The following is a 10,593-nucleotide window of genomic DNA, read 5'->3' as shown; positions in this document are numbered from 1 at the left end:
GGAAGGCTGAGGTGGAAGGATCACCAGAGCCCAGCAGGTGGAGGCTGTGGTGGCCGGGAGTGGCCACTGCAATCCAGTCTGGGCGACAGAGTGAGACTCCAACTCAAAAAAAGAAAAAGAAAAAGTAAATATTCCATGTAAAAACAAGGCAGCCCACTGACCTCCATCTGCATCCTCCTTCCTCTGGGCTAAGGCTAATCCACTGGCTGAGGTACCACCCCCGACCCCACTCTGTCCCCCCCAGTCAGTCAAACCTCCAGTACAGTCTGACAACTTCCATAGCTTCAATATCTGACTCCTTTCTCCTATGTGGTTCCTGCTACCTGAAAGTGCTCTATGTAAGGTCACCAATGACTTCTGTGATGTCATCATCAATGGGCACTACCCATAACTTATCCTTGTTGATGGCAGCACTTGGTACCACTGGCCACTTCCTCATGTGTGAAACATTCTCTTCCCTGGGCCTTGATAAATCACGTCAGATCCCACCTGCTAGTTTTTCTTTTCCTCCCAACTCCCTGCTGAGTTCCTCCTCTATTTGGTCATTAAATATTCCCCTAGGATAGATCTAACTTTCCTCTCTTGCTGGGACAACTGAAATACCACTTGTCTCTTTGGGCCCACTCTTGTTCTCTTTCACTCAATCAACTCTGCTGCGATGATCTTGTCAAAGGCAAATTAGAACGGGACACTGCTCCACCACTGGTTTTGTGATGGTAACTGAGCTCCTCCTCTGGCCCTTGTCCCCAGTTGCCTCTCAAACTTCCTTTCTTGCTCTAGACCCTCTCATTTTCTATGTTCTAGCCATATCTGTATTCTTTCAACCTCTGTATTGAAGATTCAACCATGACCAGGTTTCCCAGTTTTTCACCCATAATTCCTCCTTCACAGGGCTGTCTTCAGGACTGAATCAATCAAGTTCAGGACTGAATGAATCAGAACAGTGCTGGCACACAGTATGTACCTGACCACCACCTAGTTTCTATACAGCCCCCAGAGAATCGTTTTAAAAATTAAGCTGGATCACCTCATGGTTCTGCTCAGCATGACTAATAGTTTCTCCTCTTAAATTCAGAAATCCTCACTATAGCAATGATCAGGCATCCTACTATTTCTTTGTACGAATCTTCCACACGCCCCACTTACTGGAGTCAAGTGACACTGACCTCACACAGGTCAAGTACACTCCTTTTTCATTTGTTGTTCCCTCTGCTTGGAAAAAATCTTGTCCAGTTATGTGGCTTACTCTCTCATTTCCTTCAGGTCCTACTCAAGTGTCATCAGAGTGGCCACCTTTACCCCCAAAACCAGGATTTTGTAACCTCGGTGCTATAGACATTAGGGGCCAGATCATTTTTGGGGAGTGAGGACTGTCCTGTGTACTGAGGAGGTTTAGCAGCATCCCTGGGCTCCCCCGCTAGATTTTCATAGCACCCTATCCCTTATCTGTGACAACCAAAAGTGTCTCAAGACATGACAAATGTCCCTGGTGGTGGAGTGGGGGAGGTAGGAAACAAGGAACATGCCAACAAACCACAATTCCAATTTTTTTTTTAAAAGCATAAAACTATAATATAGCCTTCTCTAGTCTCCCTTTTTATATCTCAATATATTTTTAAGATATTTCTCACAACCTGATATACTTACACACATGTACATACATATATACTTACACATTCACAGGTTTTCCCCTCCATCAAACAGGATAATATCCCACAAATTTTCTGTGACTAGATTTTTTGCAAATACTATATTACAAATAGCTTTGCATGCCAGAACAGACTTATGTACTTTTCTGAATGGCTACAGTACTCTTTAGTGTGAATATGTATACTCAAGTGTATCTCACTATTGTATTTACTGGTGAACATTTAGGTTCTTTTTCTACAAATTTTTTTTGAGTCAAGGTTTCAATCTGTTGCCTAGACTTGAGGGCAATGGCAAAATCATGGCTCTCTGCACTCCTAGGCTGAAGTGATCCACTTTCTTCAGCCTCCTGAGTAGCTGGGATAGCAGGTGTGTGCCACTAGGCCTGGCTAATTTAAAAAAATTTTTTTTGTAGAGACAAGGTCTTACTATATTGCTCTGGTTGGTCTTGAGCTCCTGGGTTCAAGTGATACTCCTACCTCAGCCTCCCAAAGTGCTGGGATTAGAGTAGAGGTATAAGCCACTGCGCCAGGCCTATTTTTATTTATTTTTATATTTTTCAATTTTTCACTATTACAAACAATGCTGCAACAGACATTCTAGTATATAAGGTAAGCATTATTCCTACAAGGGGAACTGCTGGGACAAAGAGACCTGTTTGCAATCTGGACAGATCCAGACTCTTGCACTAGCATGTAAGCGAGTTTCTGCTATTAGCAACTTCCTTGAGCAATGCCAGGTTTCATTCATCTGGGCATCTTCAGAGCCCAACAGATGCAAGAAGGAAGGGAGGCCACTTAGCCCATGGAGGTACCTTTCTCTTTCCCATTCTTCCCACTACAGTCAAGAGCTTGTGAGCAAAAAGCTTACCTATGCTCCATCACTTTGTTTCTGGGAACTTCTTTCCAAAATTGAGTCAATTCTGCTTGGCCTGTGCCAGATGACTGTTCCATTTCTGCAGCCATTATCAGAAAACGGTCTTGGGCAGAGACTGTTAAACCTGCATTACAAAAGGGTAATGTAACATATAAACAGGCACCTTTACAAGAGGCGGGATATGTATGTGGTTTAAGGCATTATTCTGGAACACAACATTAGGGAAAAAGCATACAATGGAAATAGTTTCAAAAAACCAAAAAGTTCTAAAAGTGAGAAATTTTTTTGTTCCAATTGATATCAATTTAAACAATCTTATTCAGTAACAATAACTACATTTTAATGCAGGAAAGAACTTTAGAGATTCCTTTGACCATCTCATTTCACTTATGAGAAAAGAGATGTCTAGAGTGAGGTGAAGTAACTTGCTGTTTTTCTGCTAATTTCTAGATTCTAGCCTGACATCTCTCCTAACTCAGAGCCCAGACCCAGGTCTCCTGCTCCCTACCATACCAGCTGTGACAATATGACAACTCACCCCCATGGGGAGACACAACTATATCGACTGATGCACCCGGGTCACAGCTACTGTTGCTTGGCTTGACTCTGTATTTTTCTGGAGCAGTTGTTCTCACCTGTTCATAAAAATAGTAGTCATATAACAATCTTTATGCTTTTTTTTCCGGGGATATAGTTAAGAATGACTTTTTAAAAAAATCAACAGTTAATCAATGAACAAAGAGTTTACAAAGTAATGCTGGTGGTTATGCATAGAATGCATTTTTCCCTACTAACAAGCAAAAAGCACCTTGACCTATCTAAAAAGATAGAGATTATCTATTGGTTTTATATTTTTGTATTTCACTGTTACGAATTTAATTATTATACAGTGAAGAGTGATTTTTCTTGGAATTTTATTAAACTCTGAGATTGATTTAGACATTAGCCTGTTATTGCACATTAATGACTGAGATACAGACGTTGAGATATTAGCCTTCTTCTTAAGTAAAAAAAGTAATCTGTTGGATATTTATCCTGTCTGCTAGTTGCCTGATTTTTTTTTTTTTTTTTTTTTTTTTGAGTCAAAGTCTCACCCCGTTGCGCAGGCTGGAGTGCAGTGGCACGATCATGACTACTGCAGCCTCGACCTGCTGGACTCAAGACAATCCTTTTGCCTCAGCCTTCAAGTAGCTGGGACTACAGGAGCGTGCCACCATGCCCAGCTAATTTGTTAATTTATTGTAGAGACTAGGTCTCTCCGTGTTGCCCAGGCTGGTCTCGAGCTCCTGGACTCAGGCAATCCTTTCGCCTCGGCCTCCCAAAGTGCTGGGATTACAGGTGTGAGCCACCCACTACACCTGGCCGAGGTGCCTGAATTTAATGATGCAAATTCACAAAAATAGAATGCACTTTAGATTACATTGTTATAAGTGTTCAGAAATTAAATTAAAAAACAGTAGATAATCAAAGCATATCAGGAACACCCTAGCAATTACGTCTCAATTAAACAGAAGATTTAAAAAAGAATACCTACAATATGAGGTGGTGGTGAACTCAGTCTTGTTATACCTAATGCTCAGACTCAGGTTAGTATCCAATATAAACTACACTCCAGAATATATCACACTTGGGGGAAAAATGCACTATCAATTTTATGTTTTTATATTTTACTGTTATTATGAATTAAATTATTTATATAATGAAGAGTAATTTTTCTTGGGTTTTTATTAAACTCTGGAATTAATTTAGACATTAGCCTAGTTACATTAAAGACAGAGATACAGATCTCTGGAAAAACTTTAAATAAATTATGCCTCTTGGATAGAACTAGAAAGAGTATAATATGCCTAAAAATATCATAAACAAAGCTAGGCTTCTTGGTTAGAAATAGAAAGTAGTATAATATGCCTAAAAATATCACAAACAAAAACACTATACAAGTTCAAAATTATCAATCTTTCAATTTGAATATGTCTAAAATCACTTCACATGTCAAATTCTCACACATAATTTATTATATCTTTAAGATATTTACCTTAAATGCCACTATATTTTTAGTTACATTTGTCAGCACTATTAAAGTTTTCTTCTCTCCAGATTCCGTACTTCCAAAATACAGTTCTTCCGCAGGACTATGTGGTGACAAAAACAGGGCATTTGTAATATTCAGAATAAATGACAATCTAATTCACTTGAATACAAATATTTAGTTAATATCTTGCACTCATTTGTATAAAGAGATTTCACCAAAAAAGAAGACTACAAAACAATTGCCTAATATTATTTTGTATTATAATCTTGCTAATTTGATACATACTATTCAAAAAGTCTAGTGGTATTCCCCAAGATCAAAAGCAAACTAGGCAAGAACAGGAGAGGAAATTAGGAAGATTCTGAATTAATCCTATAATCAGCAAGATCTTACGGTGAACACATTTATTTCAACTATTGAAAAGGTAGCAGATAATAAAGCAAAGAAGATATTGCTGCTTCAGCTTTACCTAATTATAAATAGATTAAAATGGAGCATATTTTCCACACCTACAGAGAAGAGCGTAACTTAAAAAGATTAGAAATGTATTTAAGTAACAGAATAATGTATTCCTATATAACAGCTTTTCTAAGAAATAGGGAAGGAAAAAGAAACAGAAATAAATTTGTGGTGGGAACTGTAGAAAGAACTTATCAAACAGTGAAATCAGTGAGTCTCAAAGTTCAAATTTTACAATTATTGGCCAGTGCAATGCCCACAACCTAAAATAAAAATTGAAAGACTCAAACCAAGTTTGTGTAGTTTAATTACATTAGCCAAATTGTATCAAGTGCCTCAAAACAATGAGAAGAACAGTGTTTTTGCTTTACATAAAAAAGTGATTAACTTAACTAAGGTGAGTCTTCAGATAACCCTCCATTTTGATACATCTTTAAATATATTAACTTTATGTCAGGAATGTTTGCACATCAGGGGCACAGTATCTAGAGAACATTTATTTTTAAGAGCTCTCCCAAAAGGGCTTTGCCTAGCATTGGACAAGATGGTAAATTCACATGGTTGTTGGCTTCCTTTTTAGAGCCCAATCTTATGTAAGTCACAGAGAGTAAGGTTATCAATTTCAGAATTGCTCTCAATAATCAGTACAAAAACTGTGAGCAGCTCCAGGAAGACAGATGTCGGCTCCTTGTGCATGTGTAGGAGCAGCTCTGGGACTTTACTGGGGGTAGAGGAAAAGGTGGGGCAGAGCCTAAATCTGCTCTTCCTATCACATCTGCATTTATAGGAATGGGCCTCCAGTGAAAATATAGAATGTGTAACTTTCAAGCAAGTAGAATGAAAAATGAAAACAAAGAAACAAACAAAAAATAAACTCCAAAAGGAGAAAAGGAAAAAAAAAACAAAAAAACAACAAACCCCACAGAAAACAGAAAATGCATCCCCTCCACACACCCCAGTGGTGAAGATAAATCCAAATATAACAGCAATCAAAATATATGTAAATGAACTATTTTTAATTAGACAGAGAATCTCAGATTAGATTTTTTTTTAAAAGTCTGGCTATATTGTTCATGAGAGACATACCTTAAACACAGTTACACAGAAATGTTTCAAGTAAAGTGACAGAAAATGCTACATTAGATCAGAAAGTTGGTGTGGCAATACTAACATAAGGCAAAATACATTTACTGAGCTGGGCTTGGTGGCTCAGCCTGGAATCCTGCGCCTTTGGGAGGCTGAGGTGAGTGGATTGCCTGAGCCCGCGGGTTCGAGACCCGCCTGGGCAGCGAGACCTCATCTCTACAATAAATCAAAAAAATCAGCCGGGCGTGGTAGTGCATGCCTGTAATTCCGGCTACTCGGAAGGCTGAGGTGGAAGGATCGCCGGAGCCCAGCAGGTCGAGGTTGTGGTGGCTGGGAGCAGCCACTGCACTCCAGTCTGGGCGACCGAGTGAGACTCCAACTCAAAAAAAAAAAAAAATACATTTACTGAACAAAAACATCATCAGTGAGAAAGAGGACTTTACACAGTGATGAAAGAAACAACCCTGAATCTTTTGACTCAAATAATATATCAACAAAAATAGAGATGTGCTGAAATCTGGCTTTAGTCACAAACCTTTTTTTCTAGTTCACCTTTGGCTTTTGGAAGGTCAAATTGACAAACGACTATTTCAGTGTCATTTCTGGCATCCCTGAACTTGTGCAAATCTAATAGTATCAGTAAAGTGAGAAAAGTACATGTCATTTAGATTTATTGTTAACAGATGAATATTCACTTTTATTATCTGATGTTTGGTGAGAGCCCTTTAAACACACTCAACAGAATAAATAAAGGACAAAATCATGGACTTCTCAGTAAATTGGATGGAATTAGAGACAATCATTCCTAGTGATGACAGTAACGAAGAACTGAATACCACATGTTGCCTGAAAGGGTTAAGTTTAACTTTTTTCTTCTTTTGAGTCAGAGTCCCACTCTGCTGCCCAGGCTAAAGTGCAGTGGCACGCTCATGGCCAACGCAGCCTCAGCCTGCTGGGTTCAGGCGATCTTTCCACTTCAGCCTTCCAAGTAGCTGGAACTACAGGTGTGTGCCACCATGCCTAGCTAATTTTTAAATTTATTGTAGCCATGAGGTCTTGCCATGTTGCCCAGGCTAGTCTCAAACCCTTTGGGTCAGGCAATCCTCTCATCTCCACCTCCCGAAGTGCTGGGATTACAGGCATGAGCCACCATGCCCGACCAAGTTTAACTTTTACAATGAAGAAACTTTAGTTAAAAGGCTAGAAAGCAATCATAGTAGCCTGCCCTGCTTAGTCATGCTTAAAGCATCAGCTTGTTTCAGCCCTTTTTTTTTTTTATCATTAGCTCACAAAACCAGTTATTTGAGTAAGATTGATAATTGCTTGAAACTCTTTGTTTTCCAGGTATATGAAGTCAGGCTGGTCAAACAATCTATTGTGATCAACTTTCCATGACTGCCCACCAGTCCCCTGTCTGAAGCCACAAGATATGGGTTGCCCTAATAACATCAAGGGACCTGATTAATGTTGTCAAAGCCTAAGAATGCAGCTGCTGAGAACACTTTTACCTATCCCTTCTATCCCCATAAAAGCTCTAACCTTAAATACACCCTGCACCCAAACCCCTGGACCATGCTTGCCTGTGAGCATAGACTGCTTTTTGTCTGTGGAAAGTGGATAATAAACTCTTTTGCTTTCCTGTTGCAAATCTTTACATTATTTCCATGGCACTGGCCTACTTTGCTTCAGTTTGCCCTTTCATTCTCAATCATAAGTGTGACCGAAACATTAACCGCAATAACACAAGGGAGGGATAAGCAGTAGTGGGACACTGCTGGGAGGAAGAGGGGGAGGATGAGACGTAACAACATAAAGGGTACCTGGTCCTAAACCAGGGGTAGTGAGGACCAGTTGGAGGCCCAAACTTCACTTGCACATAGTACCTAATCCTGACTTGTACCCCTTACATCTTTAAAATAAAGCATGAAAAAAGAAGGTAGCTAAAAATATCCACTATGTCTGGAAACTAAGGCAATTCTTCAGATAACCCTTGATTTTGTATTTCCACGGTTTCCAAAACTGAATGGAAGTTTTCTTAATTTTGCAGCACTCTCAAGTTGATCAAGTTATGCTATAAAAGTATAGTTAATAAAATCTTCAACTATTACCTGATGTGTAATAAGGGCCCTTTAAACACACTCACTGGTTTCTTAAAAGCTTTTGTTTTTGAATCAACTTTTTCATTTTCTTCTGCTTTGGAAGTAGATTCAGTTGGGTTAATCTAAAGATTAAAAAAAGAAAAGATAAAGAAATTTTAGTTCCACACAGACAGCTGGGCAGATCATTAGGTCAAAAAGTAAATACTATTTTGAATCAATCCAAATTATAACATTTAACACAGGTTTACTATATCTATTTAGCATATATTAACATAGCCATTAACATATATTAGAGTGCCAACTATAAATAAGTTACTGTAGAAAATATAACATGGTCTTTCCCCTAACAATTTTTAAATGTGTTCAAATTATAACATTGTATTTATCCCTCTATCAAGTACCTGATTACTTATAAAGAGTGACAACTAAGTGCTCTTCTAAAAATGAGATACAGAAAGCAATAGATCAAGGTAAAGTTTTAAATTACTTACTTTTATTTTAGACCAATAAAAATATTTTAGACAAAACAATTCCTTCTAGATGCATTTTGCTAATTCTTATATAAAAGCATGGAATCAGCCTTTTATACACTAAAGCAGTGTTCCTGGTCTGCTAGTTACATTCTTCCTCTTTCTTTGTACACATAAAGAAGTGGAAAGGCAGAAGGTTACGTGAATGACCCCAAATCATACAGCCGGACAGTGGTAGAATTGAAGCTAAACCACAGCTTTTGACTCATTTTAATTTTATTTATAAAATTACCTTTTTTAGAGGAGCTGTTTGTTCTTCATTGGAAATTGTTTCTAAGGTTTCTTTGCCATCACTTTCTATGTCTTCTTTACTTGAAGTTTCATCCTCACTGGTAATAGGCCCATTTTCACACAATGGTGTCTGGAAGTCATCATCTACTAGTGGTGGATAGCTGTACTTGAAAGGATCCTGAAAGAAAAGAATTTCATATTAGCCTGCTAAGAGGTGGGTAAAGAAATAATTATATTAGTAGATTTACAATTCATTACTTTGGTCAAGAAAACAGACCTAATCAGAGAGTGAAATTTAAAATAAAGGAAGCATTTCAAACCAGAAAGGAAAAGAGCATAAGTGGTGTAGGACAATTGGCTAGCCAATTACATGGACTCAAGTTAGAACTTTAGCTCATTCTTCACCCCCCCTCAAACAAATCAGACAGATAAAAGCTTTAAATGTATGGAAATTGGAACTGGCAGCCAATTCTTATTCAGAACCCTAAATGCCCATACCTTAAGAAATAAGATACCGCGCCTTAGGAGGCTGAGGTGAGTGGATTGCCTGTGCCCGCGGGTTCAAGACCCACTTGGGCAACTTGGTGAGACCTTATCTCTACAATAAATCAAAAATTAGCCGGGTGTGGTAGCGCGCACTTGTAGTTTCAGCTACTTGGAAGGCTGAGGTGGAAGGATCGCCGGAGCCCAGCAGGTCGAGGCTGCGGTGGCCGGGAGCGGCCACTGCACTCCAGTCTGGGTAACAGAGTGAGACTCCAACTCAAAAAAAAAAAAAAAAAAAAGAAATAAGATAGACAAGTGGGACCTCATCAAACTAATAAGCTTCTGCAAAGCAAAAGAAACCATCAAGGGAGCAAGGAGACAGCCCACAGAATGGGAAAAAATATTTGCCAACTGTATATCTGACAAAGGCCTAACACCTAGGATCTACAAGGAACTCAAACGTGCCAAAATGAAAAAAACAAACAGTCCCAATAAAAAGTGGGCAAAAGACATGAATAGACACTTCTCAAAAGAAGATATATGGGCAGCCAACAGATACATGAAAAAGTGCTCAGCCTCACTCATCATAAGAGAAATGCAAATCAAAACCACAGTGAGACACCTCCTAACCCCAGTAAGAATGGCCATCATTAATAAAACAAACACCAACAGATGCTGGCGAGGATGCAAAGAAAAAGGAACACTTCTACACTGCTGGCGGGAATGGAAACTAGTGCTACTTCTCTGGAAGACAGTGCAGTGATTTCTGAAAGAACTAGAAATTGACCTTCCACATGACCCAGCAATTTCCCTACTGGGAATATACCCAGAGGAACTCAAATCATTCTACAAAAAAGATACCTGTTTGTTGCAGCTCTATTCACAATAGCAAAAACATGGAACCAACCACACTGCCCACTGAAGCTGGACTGAATTAAAAAAATGTGGTACATATACACAACTGAATATTATGCAGCCATAAAGAAGGACAAACCTATGGGCTATGAAGCAACTTGGATGGATTTAGAGTCGATCATACTCTGATCTATCACAGAAACAAATAACAGAGTACCATATGTTCTCACTCATCAGCGGACCTTAAACAATTATTATAATACTATAAGAAAGGGAGTGGTAGTAGTGGGAAACT

The 10,593-nt window shown here is 38.8% G+C and overlaps 1 protein-coding gene across 3 annotated transcripts in view; it reads right to left on the bottom strand.

Moving 5' to 3' along the window:
- Positions 1-10,593, bottom strand: part of MOSPD2 (motile sperm domain containing 2) — a 52,788-nt gene that overhangs the window by 5,371 nt on the left and 36,824 nt on the right. For all 3 annotated transcript variants that reach the window (XM_021713953.1, XM_008061103.1, XM_021713954.1), the window contains 5 exons: positions 8,962-9,138; positions 8,209-8,321; positions 4,559-4,655; positions 3,062-3,158; positions 2,518-2,647 (listed from right to left, as the gene is read on the bottom strand). In XM_021713953.1, the coding sequence (XP_021569628.1) occupies positions 2,518-2,647; positions 3,062-3,158; positions 4,559-4,655; positions 8,209-8,321; positions 8,962-9,138 (614 nt within the window). The remainder of the gene's footprint in view (positions 1-2,517; positions 2,648-3,061; positions 3,159-4,558; positions 4,656-8,208; positions 8,322-8,961; positions 9,139-10,593) is intronic.

This window comes from Carlito syrichta, unplaced genomic scaffold (genome assembly GCF_000164805.1).
Source record: "Carlito syrichta isolate Samal-C Ts95f unplaced genomic scaffold, Tarsius_syrichta-2.0.1 Scaffold305085, whole genome shotgun sequence".
NCBI classification, from domain to species: domain Eukaryota; kingdom Metazoa; phylum Chordata; class Mammalia; order Primates; family Tarsiidae; genus Carlito; species Carlito syrichta.
Note: the sequence above shows the minus strand (reverse complement) of the source record. Positions and strands in the feature narration are given on the sequence as shown.